The following is a 12414-nucleotide window of genomic DNA, read 5'->3' on the forward strand; positions in this document are numbered from 1 at the left end:
CTTTGTGTTGGCTTTCCTTTTTTTTTTTTTTAAACTTGGATTTTGAAGTGCTGCATCTGGGAAAACTGTATGTTCTCAAATGATTTCTTCCTCCTGTTCATCTGAATTGGAGTGACTTTTTCATTGAAATATTGCACTGTATGATGACTTCTGTACCAAAGGATGGAAAAAGCATAGAATTGTTAAATTTTTAAAGGAATTCTGTTGTCTTTACTTGTCGTAATAGCTGGAGGATGCCTTTAACCTTTATTGGCATTGTTTTAAATCTGAAGCATGAAACAGTTAAGTTTAGGCTTTCTCAATTGGATATACCATGCCACTTAGGACAGACAGAATATAATAATGTCTCAACATATAACAAGAGAATTCTAGTTAGAACCTGTATCTTTCAGCATCCTTGCTGTAAAAAAAGGTGTAAAATATTTCCACTGCGCCACAGGGGCTGAAGACTTAGCCTCCAGAAGGCCTCCAGCAAGCTCTTACGCTTCCAGCTGGAGACCTGCTCTGATATTTAAAACCAGCAGCCTTGTCACTGAGGTGCCGTGTTGAATCTTTCAGTGCCCAGCTCATGGAAATGGCTGGGAGCCAGCACTGCTAGAAATGTCTGGGCAGAAGGAATTCTCACCTGTATGGCTTGGTCTGGCTGCCTTTCCAAAATGCTCCCTGTTGGCATGGGACTGAGAGCAGAGCCCCAAACCCTGGGCTTGCAGGGGAATCCAGCCTCCTTGCATCAGCTGTTGAGTCTGCATGAGGTTATGGCAAATACCCCGCTTTATACAGTGTCACTTAGTGGGCACTGTCCACTTCTGCTTCTCTTACCTGTGCTGCTGTTGAGCACTGTATTCGCTGCCTGCTAGCCAAACTGAATGTGCTCTGTCCAGGCAGGCATTTTGGCAGCAGATCAGTCCTGTGCCCTGGTTACCTGGAACCATGTTTACACTCTGCTCATGCCAGCACCCTCAAAACAAAGGAAGTGTTTGTGCCCCAGTCAGCCCTGCATGATCCCTGCTGTAACATGAAGTGCTTACTGCTCGACGTTAGGAAGAGGGATTCTCTTCCTCACCCTGAAAATAAATCACAGCTACTTTAGGAGAATTGCTTGCTTCCTGTTCTGCGCAGCAATTCCTGAAACTTGGTGTCTTCATTGTTTCTTGATGTGCCTCCTTGCCGCAGTTCAGGAGGCACTGGAGGAAGGCTGTGCCTGTGGTCTGTTGCCTCTAAGCACAGCCTTCAGCTGTTCAGGAGAGAGCTGTATGATAGCTTGTGGCTGGCCTGCTGACAAGCCTCTAGATCGGAGAAAGATGTGTAACTAGAATGACCGTCCTCTCTAGTGCTGCTCCACCCCCCAAAAGGGCTTCTTGTTGGGCCACGTAATGCTAAAATGCATCAGTGTTCAGGTGGATGGTGTGGTGGCTTGTGCTCCTGTTAGCTTATTTCTATATGCTATCCAGTGCTGATTCCTGCACCCCTGCTCAAAAAACAACTGGACATTTCGCTCTGTTCAGCTGCATGGGGTTCTGTTGGTTTCTCCTGAGGTTTTTGTTGTTTATGGACTGTTGTACTGCAAGAAGGTCTGTACAGGCGCTTTAATGAAAGGAGAAAGTTCACGTGTCTGCTTCATCTCAGTGTGTGACCTATTCTTGTTATATGCATTATGAACATGTTCAGCTCTTCCTTGTGTGATGACAAGAACAGTGCTTGGCTAACAGGGTGGTGGTGGAGATGAAGTTGGAGAAAGAGAGAATGGATCATACGCCTCCAAAATGAGCATAAATGCACGCTGAGGGAAGGAAGGGAGTTGTTAGCCACTATTGCATTGGTACCAGAAGTTCTGCTGTGTTTTCAGAGAATTCTCTGTTCAGTTGTAGTAATTCTGGCGTCAGCAGTGCTGGGTTGATGCTGAAGGTTGATTTTAAAAGTAATCATCATCATCTAATAAGGAAACTGCATTTATCTAGAGCAACAGCAAGGAGTATAATGTCATCTCCTAGCTAAAATGAAGAGCCTTTGCATGAATTCTTTTTCCATCTATAAATTCTATACTTGCCCAGCAAGTGTAAGCTCGTGTCCTTCCCAATGCAGTGTCCCAACAGGGCTGCTCTAACCAGGCTTAAAACACTATTGCCAACTTCCATGACAGTTTTAAATCATAAAGCTAAGCAGTTTGTATTCTAAATTTTTGTTTTCCCTTCCCGTCATAGCTTTTATCCAAGATGCTCATTTAATCATAGACACTCAAGATGCAGAATTTCAGGGAATGTGCAGTAATTTATAGTTCTGTATAGTGGGCTGTGCTGCTGTAGAGACTTCTGGCTTTAATGTATTTTTCCCTGGGATGGGGGATGTGCACTGATGTTCTCCCTCACCCTTGCAAGAGAGCTTGGAAAATGCACCCGAGAAGATCACAGAACAGTTCTTGTTTGTTCCTCTCCGCAGGATGCGTGGAAAATGCTATAAGTTGCAAGAGAGCTTAGGAGCATATATAAATCCATGGAGTGGAGGGTGCTGTAGTGCCTAGGACTAATCCCTTTGGGGAAAGCTGTAGTGTTCAAATAGAAGCTCGTACTGCTCAGAACTGTGGCGTGTTGAGCTTTGAGAGGTGGTACAGCACTTCAAGGTCAGGGCCCTGGAGCCATCACCTATCCGACCTGAAGGGGCCATAGGTACTCCTAACTCCTGAGGTGGGTGAATGCCAGCAGACAGGAATTAGTGCACACAGAGCGGAGATGTGTGAAGTGCTGTTTGCTGTGAATGCATGTCTGTTAAGAATAGTGCTGCTTTCGAGCTTCCAGCACTGTGCAGCTCTGTGGCTAGCTGTAGGAATGCCTTCCACCGATGTATTCCCAATCACTGCTGTTGAATGTGCAAGTAGTAACTCTAAGAACTTGTGCTCCTTCCTTACCTCCCAAATCCAAGCACCTTTTTCCCCTGCTTTGGAACCCTGTACTGATGGGAAGCAGCTCTCGAGTCCTCTCCTGTCTGTGGCTTTTGCTGTAAACAAAGCTCCTAAAGAGGAAGAAGATGAAGTATCATCATAGCTTTGGGATACAGTGTAAGAAATGGTGTGAACTAAGTACACTTAGATCTCGTATACAGCACTTGAGAATTCTGTGTATGAGCAAGATCATCTTTTTCCCTTCTTCCTGGAGTTTGCCCTATGCTTGCTGCTGTTAGGTTTGTGTAGTATGTGACGAAAATGGTTCGGGGTGGAGCTGACACAGTGATGCTAGGTGTGGTAAGTTGTCTGAACAGAGGGATTGTTACTGCAGAGGAGGAAAAGAGAAAAGCTGTTGCTCCAAACCACCCATGGGTGAGCGATCTGCCTGACCTCTGGTGCTCCACGAGTCCATCTCCTGAACACAGAGGAGGTGTGGTCAGTGTGATCAGTCATCATGTAGTTGCTGTTGCTTTCTCCGGGAAAATCTTGCTAGATTATTATTTCTTCCTTCCAGTCCTTAGGCTTGTAAATGTGACAAATCCTCCTTTCAGTGATGCACGGAGAGAGGGAGGCACCTGCTCAGCTCTCCTCTTCCTACCGCTGCAGTGACACTTAAAGCAGCAGTCTAGAAAGCTTGTACTGGCAGAGTGTGGCTGTTCTTTTCGGGATCACAATGAATGCATCTTGGGATTTCATAGCTTTAGCGCCTGAGCGTTCCAGGTCTTGATGCTAATCTTGCCCAGGTCTTCAGAGGGGGTCTGAAACCTCTTCTGCCAGTGCTGACAGTCCATAGAAGGCTGATAAGCTGAGCTTATCTGAGGAATAGAAAGTTTTGACCCAAACTTGTTTTAACTATTTCAAAATAAGCATGCAGGCTGAGGTTTCACAGTGTGGAGTCTTAACCTTAATGCCTTGTTATCAAAAACTGAGGATGCATTCTCTGTTCAAACAATAAGCAACTGATGGTGAAGTTTGCTTGGGATGGAAATTGGCACTACAACCTTGCAGGCAACTCCATCGCTCTTCAGATGGTTTCCTTCACTTCCGTGGCCCACCTTTGTACTGAATATTGCATAAATACAATTAAAAAATATATTGCATTTAATACTGCATAAAATATTATAACTAAGCCTCTGGGAGACCAGGATCTTGTCTGGAAGCCCTCTTCCCTGGTGTGGAGAAAGCTGGAGGAAGCTTCTCTTGGGAAGAGCAGCCCCGCATGTGCTGCGCCAGTGAAGAAGCGTTCGTTAGATGGTGGCTCCAAAGGGGGGTGGAAGGTGTGAGATTACTGACTTGCGAGTTGTTTTTCCTTTCTGTTCACAAATTACCTGAAGCTTGTATTGTAACTACCTTCCTTCTCCTTCCTCTTCTGGCAAGCGGTGATTCCCATTGCCTCACTGATGACACCTTCCCTAGGGCAAAGCTGATCGTGGATCTTCACGATCTTAGCTCTTTGCTGGGCTGAGGCAAGGTGAGAAGGAACTGCGGTGAAGATTGCGTGACTGATAGGGAAACCTGCAATAGAGTTGGGCTTCCTGCCCTTACCCCGTCTTCCTCCCATTGGCTTTGGTCTCCTGCCAGTCTGAGATGGATTTCAAGGACGGTCTGCAGGTTCCTCCCCGCTGAAGATCTGCTCTTGGAGCTTAGACTGCCACAGGCTTGGGATCAAATTTCTCTGATAGAGATCTTAACTTTTCACACACGCGCGCGAAGAAGTTACCCCCAAGGAAACTTTTCAGTTTTATCAGATGAATACTTTTTGTTTTAATATATCGGTCATATAAAATGCTTGTTTCAAGTTGATGTTTTTCTCAGTGAGGAAAAACTACTCTGTCATACTTTTATTGCCAATGCTAACTTTTTGTTATGACACTTGAAAATTGGCATCTTTCTGGGCGTGGGTTATTACAGTCAGCAAAAGATATCTAAAATGTGCGTCACTGCAGCCTGCAGTGAAAGCAGGTGTCAATCTCTATGTAGCAAAAACAAAAAAATAACCCCACTCCACTTCTCTTTGTAAAAGCTTGCTTGGGTCCAAGGAAATGTGAACTCCGAATGTGTCCCAACTGGTTTTCTGGTTGGGTTTTCTTGCATGAAAATATCATTGGACAGAAGGGAAATTGTAAGGAGGTTGTTTTTTTTTTTTTTTTTCCCTGAAGTTTGATAAAGGAGAGGGGGCGAAAAGGAGGGGTAGGTATGAAAAATCTTATTACCTTATTTTTGTTTCCCTTCTATTTTTTTTTTTTCTGTTTTTTTTTCTCTCACTGGCATGAGCCAGTGACTGAGCAGTACTGCTCCCAGGGCAGACCCTGTGCTGAACCCCCACACATTAAAATGCATTTTGATGAAACAGAAGCACAGCCTGTGGATATGGCACAGTGGGCGTGCCAGGGTGATCTGAGAGGCCAGAACACCCTCAGGACTGCGTCCAAAGTCATACCACAGCGAGCAGGGCAGAGATTCCACTGGGAACCATTCTGGGGCCCTGCCACTGAATGGGAGCACTGGGCTGGTCTGATGCTTGTGGAGGTCTGCCATGGTCTGTGCAGTCTGCCAAGCCCCGCAGGGCTGAGTTAGGCTCAGCTGGAAAAGGAGGGAGGGGGAAAAAAAAAAGTTAAGGCTAGGGCGTGAGCCAAAAGGAAACACAGGGTTGGTCTTGTTTGTCCCGTGCTTTCTGCAGCTTTGCTTGTTACATGGGAATGAAAGGCTTTTCTTTCTTGTGGTGTGGTTGCTAGTTAAGTGTCTGCTGTAGGTGACACCTTCTTGAAGGGTGTTCCTCTGTGGAAGCTGTTACACCTGCCGCCTCCCCACCACCACCCAGCCCCTAGCCCATGCTGGTGTGAAAAGACAACTCAGGAGGTGGAATGGGGAGAGATACCTTTATTAGAAAAAGTGTCCCTGACCTCTTTCCAGGGAGAAGCAGCAGTGTTTCCAGGGATGTCTGCTAATAGGTCTTACCTTTATCACAAAAACATTCTACCTTCTGTCTTTTCAAGGAAAGAAGTCCTTATATAATTCAAACGTTGATGGAAACCAAGGTGGCATCCCAAAACCCCCAGCCTTTGCAGCAGGACAGTTTGCATCTGTCAGTGCTGGATGGTGATGCTGGTGGATCATGTTCTGGGTGCTCACTCTTTGTCCCTACCCTGCACACCTAGCAGCTGTAGGGCTGCCGGCACCTCTTCATTATGCAGTCAGTAATGGCTTCTGAGCATCCCTGTGTGCTTGTGTTCCTCGAGCCCATATGCCCAGCATGCATCGAGCACGTCATGTATGGCCAGGTCTGTCCTGATGCTGCTGGGCAGGCTGTGTGTGCGCTGCTGGACAGGAATATGGGTGCTGGTGCCTTCTGGGTGCAATTTATGGCACTTAGCTAGCTCTTCACTCACTGCTGTTGGTCCTGATATGTGTGATGTGAATTTCTAATGCAGGAAAGAAGGGATGAAAAGCCCCGAGTTTTGTTTTGTTTTCTCTAAAGGTGCTAGGTCTTTTGTATTGAAGATGAACTCATGTTTTCCTCTTGGCTGGTTATCTTTACACACTTGTCATTGCATCTGGCAAGTCCAGGAGTGTCTGTAGAGATGGGAGGATGGTGCAAGTTCTGAACAATAACCAAAAGCCTTTAAATCTCAGCCTACATTCAAGTGTAATGAATTGCAAATATTTAAAATCATCTAATGAGAGAGAGTGCTTGTTCTGGTACCCGGCAGCATTCACTTTCTGCCTTTATAGGAGCCCTGAACAGAAAATCTGATTTCTGTGTTTGAAAAGGGGAAGTCTGCACGTGCCTATAGCTTCAAGTAGAGCTATTACACTTGGCTTTGTGCATCTCCCCTGAATGATCAGCCGAGAAGCCGCTAATGTGGCAACTTGTTTGAAACGTGCACTTCTGGACACGGGGGCAGAGGGGGAGGATTATATCAAGAAAGCCTTTCCCGGAGCAGCGTCCAATTTTCTGTTTGAAAACCCAGGTGCAGTAAGTGGCTCTGGTGAACTCTTTCCTGAGCTCTGTGGCATTTCAAGGAATTGATGCTGGGAAAGAATGAAAGAAAGGGAGGAGGGAAAAAAAAAAAAAAAAAAAAAAAAAGGAATGACAGCTTCCGTTTTCAAACTGGCCTCCCGCACGTGTCGGAGAGCTTGTGTTCCGCATAGCTTCGGTAGCAGCCGGGCAGCAGGACGCGGGGCCGGTCGATGCGGCCTTGCCCGGGGGGCAGCTGCAGGCAGCGGGGCCGGCGGCTCGGCGAGCTGCGGGGCGCCGCGTGGGGCTGCGATGCCGGCTGCGGCCAGAGCCACGCTCCGGGCTGCGAGCCGCGCTGGGGCAGGCGATCGGGGCTCCTGGGGAAGGCAACGGGGAGAGAGGCGGTGAGAGGGCTGCGGCCCTCGCGGGAGCCCACAGCCCAGCAAGGGGCTGCTGTGCCACCGGGGCCGTAGCTAAGAGGATGGAAGGTGGGGGGACCGAACGCCCGCGTGGCGCGGGCTTTGGGATGGGGCTGCTCCTCGCACCAGCTCGCCCGCCGGGGCGGGAGCGGCCTCGGTACCTTTGGAAGGCCACGTTATTGCAGCCCGCGAACGGCCCCGGGAACACCGAGCTGGAGAGGGCCGAGAGGTGGTAATCGCGGCGGTGGTGGTGCTTCAGCCTCCCGAACGCCTTCCTGCCCCGCTGTGCGGCCCAGCCGTCGCCCGTCCGTCCCGCTCTGGGCTTCCTCCCCGGCTGCCGCCTGCGAGGGGAGGAGAGATGCGCACCCGGCCGCTTTCCGCGCAGCTGCCCCTTCCCACCTCCCCGCACGCCGGGGCACGGCGCGGCACCGTGCGGCAGGTGGCAGCACCGGCCCTTCCCACCCGTCCCGACCCGCCGCGCCCGCACTCACCGCCCGCCGTTCCCCGGCCCCAGGCCGCGGCTCCTCCGCGCCCGCTCCCGCCAGCAGCACACGGCGAAGGAGGCGGCCAGCGCCAGGATGACGGCTCCGCTCACCAGCGCGGCGGCGACGGCCAGGCGGGAGCCCGTGTCCGCGGGCGGCGGGACGGCTGCGGGCAGAGGCAGAGCGCGGCGCTGAGCGGCGGCACGGCGCGGAACCGAGAGCCCCGGGGCGCTCCGTGAGGAGCGCGTCCCAGGCGGGCCCGGGTCAAGTGTCCCCGAGGCGCTGGAGATCACGGAGTCGGAGAATCGTTTCAGCTGGAAGGGGCCTTTAAGGGTCACCTGGTCCAGCCCCCCTGCAATGAGCAGGGACGCCTACAGCTGACCAGGAGCCCCTTGTCTCCAGGGATGGGGCATCTACCACCTCTCTGGGCAACCTGTGCCAGTGCCTCAGCACCCTGACTGTAAAAGACTTTTTCCTTATATCCAACCTAAATCTCCCCTCTTTTAGTTTGAAACCATTTCCCCTTGTCCTGTCCCAACAGAGCTTGCTCAAGAGTCTGTCCCCTTCCTCCTTACAGCCCTCCTGTAGATGCTGAAAGGCTGCCCTCAGGTCCCCCCTCAGGTCCTCTCAGAGCCTTCTCTTCTCCAGGCTGAACAGCCCCAGCTCTCTCCGCCTGTTCTCATAGGGGAAGTGTTACTCCTTTAGATCATTTCTGTGGCCCTCCTCTAGACGTGCTCCAACAGGCCCATGTCTCTCCTGTACTGAGGACTCCACGGCTGGATGCAGTATGCCAGATGACATCTCACAGCACAGAGCAGAGGGCAGGATCACCTCCCTCTTCCTGCTGGCCACACAGCTTTTGATGCAGCCCAGGGTACGGTTGGCTTCCTAAGATGCAAGGGCACACTGCTGGCTCATGTCCGGCTGCAATCCACCAGTACCCCCAAGTCCCTTCTGGCAGGGCTGTGCTCCATTCTTACATCCTCCAGCCTGTACTGATAGCAGAGTTTGCCTCAACCCAGGTGCAAGACTCTGCACTTGGATCTGTTGAGCCTTATGAGGTTCATGGGGGCCCACTGCTCATCCTGGCCAGGTCTCTCTGCGTGGCATCCCATCCCTCAGGTGTGTTGACTGCACCACACAGCTTGGTGTCATCTGCAAACTGCTGAGGGTGCACTCGACCCCACTGCATTGGACCACCCACCCTCGATGTCATCAGTGGAGATGATGTGGGCAGGCCACTGCCAGCCTGAAGGTGCGTTTCTGCTGGGGCTGAGTTAGTAAACACCAGCAGGGACGTTAACCAACTTGTGTCCCTGTGCGTCTACTGCTTTTGGAATTTTGTCGGCGAGGCAGCAGTGTGTGGCCGCTGCCTGCCATGAGGCTGAAGAGATCAGGTGCCTTGCATTGGGATCAGGCTATACAGGGAAGCTAAGGGCGTGGGTCTTTTTGTCACTGAAGATATTCCTGCCTTACACTGTGTACAAATGCAGGTCTTGCTTAGAGCTAGGAAGATAAGATTTGCTAATGAGCATTTTACTGCAGAACTATGTAAAAACTGTGGCAACAAAGTTCATTGCTTTTATTTTGCTGTGATTGCCTGTATCATTGCTTATCACTGAATTTTACAGCTCTAGATTGAGGGCAAATTGCTTTATTAGTGTTTATATTTAAAGAGCAAGCTCCCTGCAGCATTGTAGGGGCTGCGCCAAAGCATCCAAACGTAGGACCTATGGGGGATGTTCTGCTCTTCAAACACGTGTTTCTGGTGTGACTTTTGTGAGATGTTACCTTTGTAAAATGGTTTTGCTTGGCTTGATCGAAAGGAAGAGAAGCAGCAAAAGCTCTCAGACCTTTTCCATTTAAAACCTTCCTTAACCAGCTGTTGCACCACAGGTCTGCTTGTAGGTAGTTTTGGAAAGGGCCCCTGAGTCTGTAATTCCCAGTGGCCAATGTGATCAATAGTTCATGGCTAGCTATATCGTATTTACACTTCTGTGTTTTTGCTTGTTGCTGCAAAAATAAATAGCTTTATTGAGGGCAATTTTCCTGAAATTATTTTATGTATGCACACAATTCAGAGTGCACGAGAGAAAGCTTTCGGAGCAATAGACTTTGTTCTTTTGGTATTAAGCCATTAGCTCTTAATGAGTTCCTAACACAAAAAAAAATCGGGCCATGTGAAGTTGCACATTTTGCATGTGCTTTTATAAAGTTCATGTGTTGTGCTTTTACAAAGTTCAGCATTCTTCCCCCCTGAAATGTTTTGGCTGCGACTTGAAGACCTGGGTCCGTACCAGTTACATCTGTGCCAGTTCTCCCACCTCGAGCACCAGGTGCAGGTTTGGGTGCCACAATATAGGAAGGACATAAAGCTTTTAGAGGAGTCTGAAGGAGGGCTACAGAGATGGAGGAGGGCCCGGGGGGCAGGGTGTATGGAGTGCGGCTGAGGTCCCCTGGTTGGCTCAGCCCAGAGCAGAGGAGCTGAGGGGAGGCCCATTGGCGGCTGCAGTTCTTCACAGGGAGCGTAGGGGCAGCGCTGAGCTCTGCTCTATGGGGACAGCGACAGGGTCCGAGGGAACGGCATGGAGCTGTGTCAGGGGAGGGGCAGCTGGGGGTTAGGGACAGGTTCTGCACCAGAGGGCGGTGGGCATGGAACAGGCTGCCCAGGGCAGTGGGCATTTCCACAGAAATGCAGTTCACCGGTGCTGATGACCGCCAAATGGAGAGAGCTGGGCCCCTGCTGTCCCCTGTCAGAGCAACTGGGACACAGTTTTATACGGCTTGCTATCTGAGTTTGGTGAGAACTACCAGTGAGAGAATGGTTGGTGACCCCTGCACCAGGCTGAAACCCTACAAGAGAGTAGAGGTGCTCTACGATGCCAGCCAGTGTGGCTGGGGCTAGGGTTGCTGCCAGGCTCCTTACCCTCACAGTGGGGCGCGGGGTGGCTCCAGGACAAGGTGCTCTCCTGTTGGAGGCAGGACAGCCTCTCGCTGCCCACCAGCCGGTAGCCCTCTTCACACCAGTACACAATGACTGAGCCCACGGAGACACCCGAGCCTCTGTCCACATAATAGTGTCCGTGGCGCGGTGGGGGCAGAGCTGTGCACTGTGCTGGGGGAGAAGGGGAGGATTGAGTGCAGGTGGTGGCAAAGCCCCTTGCCTTGATGCTTGTGAAATGGCTGCCCATCCCCTCTGTCACTGTTGCAGGTCCTTCAAGTCTCTGAATTTTGTTTTTGCATAACCCTACAGGAGGGACATAAGGAAGTCTAGTGGCTGTATTTGGGAAACAAGTTGCAAACTCTGTGACATCAAGTGTTCCTGACCAGCAGCAGTGAGACCAGAAAGGTACAGAATGCAGACAGGGTGCAAATAGCACCCTATAAGAGAGAAAGGAAATGTATAGGCATTTTTAATACCAAAAATAGCTATATAATTTGGGTGGAACTCAAAGCAATAAAAAATACTACTTTATGCTGTGGAGAGATACTCTGTTTTTGCTGAGATTATGTTGGGCTGGCCATAAAGCATCAACTTGAGTAAGATCTGACTTTCTCCGAGTCCAGCAATAGTGGTAAGTGGCAGTGGATGCATCTGCATGCATAAATGTAGCTGTGCTAGGGACATTGCCTGGATGCCTGGACTGGATCTGTTACATGGCTAAATTGTCCAACACTGACCTGCACCTTCCCCAATAATCCCTAGCAATGGTATGAAGATGAGGTGGTCCAGGGACTGTTCCCAACAGGTACTTTGAATACAAGACATACTGGGGAGAAGTCTGGGAAAGTAATGGTTCAGTAACACAGCACTGGGCAGGCACCCTGAGGCAGCCCCAAAACTGAAGGGGACAACAGCCCTTCACTGGGGAGTTGCACCTGTTCCACACTAGGAACCCAATTAAAAGCCATAATCACCCTCAGCATTTGGAGATTAACTGTGCTTTTAACCGATCTCCAACCTCATTTCTTCTTGAGGGTCCCAGATCAGCCTGTAGAGAGGGGGATGTGTTTGGTGGGCCCATCCCATGGCTGGAGAGCCATTTTCTCCCTGTGCTTGCAACTTTGCCTCTGATGTGACACAACCCCCAGAGCACAGCACAGGACAATGCAAAGCCCTGCAACACCTGCACCTGCCCTGCGCACCCTCTACAGAAGCACCTGTGTGCCCTTGTGGGTATTCCCGTGCACCGTGGGTCCCCCCGCAGCCCCACAGATGGAGAGGCTCCCTCAAGTACCTGAGATGTTGCTGTGCTCGTAGGTCCCATTGGCAAAGTCTCTGGGCAGCCTTTTCCCGATGTGTTCTGCTGCAGGCCCAGCAGCACTGTTCCGGGCAACACTCAGGCAGCTCCAAGGCAGTAGGCAAAGAGCGATGCATTTTTCAAGCCTTTGTCCTGTCATGGTTTGAGGAAGCACAGCATCCTCAAGCGTCCCACGCGCCTGTGGTTTCCCTTTGCTTCTGAGCAGGAATCAGCTGGGCTTTAGGGCGTTAAGCCCTGAGCAGCAAAGCTAGCAGCCGCTCTCCTCCCTGCAGGCACAAGCCCCACGTCCTTGCTCCTTGCGCTGCCAGCCCTGTTCTGGCTGCACACTGCTTCCCTCTGTCCCCCTCCCAACCCA

At 50.6% G+C, this 12414-nt stretch overlaps 1 protein-coding gene across 1 annotated transcript; it reads right to left on the reverse strand.

Annotated features, from left to right (window-relative positions):
* Positions 5802-12198, reverse strand: LOC110397713. The gene is made up of 5 exons (XM_021394434.1): positions 12036-12198; positions 10800-10912; positions 7807-8168; positions 7477-7656; positions 5802-7273 (listed from the first exon to the last, which is right to left on the reverse strand). Exons 1-5 carry the CDS (start codon positions 12196-12198, stop codon positions 7045-7047), a joined length of 1047 nt encoding a protein of 348 aa, XP_021250109.1. The 3' UTR covers positions 5802-7044.

Source organism: Numida meleagris, chromosome 1 (genome assembly GCF_002078875.1).
Source record: "Numida meleagris isolate 19003 breed g44 Domestic line chromosome 1, NumMel1.0, whole genome shotgun sequence".
NCBI classification, from domain to species: domain Eukaryota; kingdom Metazoa; phylum Chordata; class Aves; order Galliformes; family Numididae; genus Numida; species Numida meleagris.

What these genes read in the sequence shown, in the direction of transcription:
- LOC110397713 (XM_021394434.1), bottom strand. Translation starts at nt 12,198, where the DNA reads ATGACAGGACAAAGGCTTGAAAAATGCATCGCTCTTTGCCTACTGCCT. An exon ending in GTGAAGAGGGCTACCGGCTG is followed by an intron (nt 8,169 to 10,799) that starts GTGGGCAGCGAG and finishes GGTCAGCTGTAG; the next exon opens with GCGTCCCTGCTCATTGCAGG. An exon ending in GGGCCGGGGAACGGCGGGCG is followed by an intron (nt 7,657 to 7,806) that starts GTGAGTGCGGGC and finishes CTCCCCTCGCAG; the next exon opens with GCGGCAGCCGGGGAGGAAGC.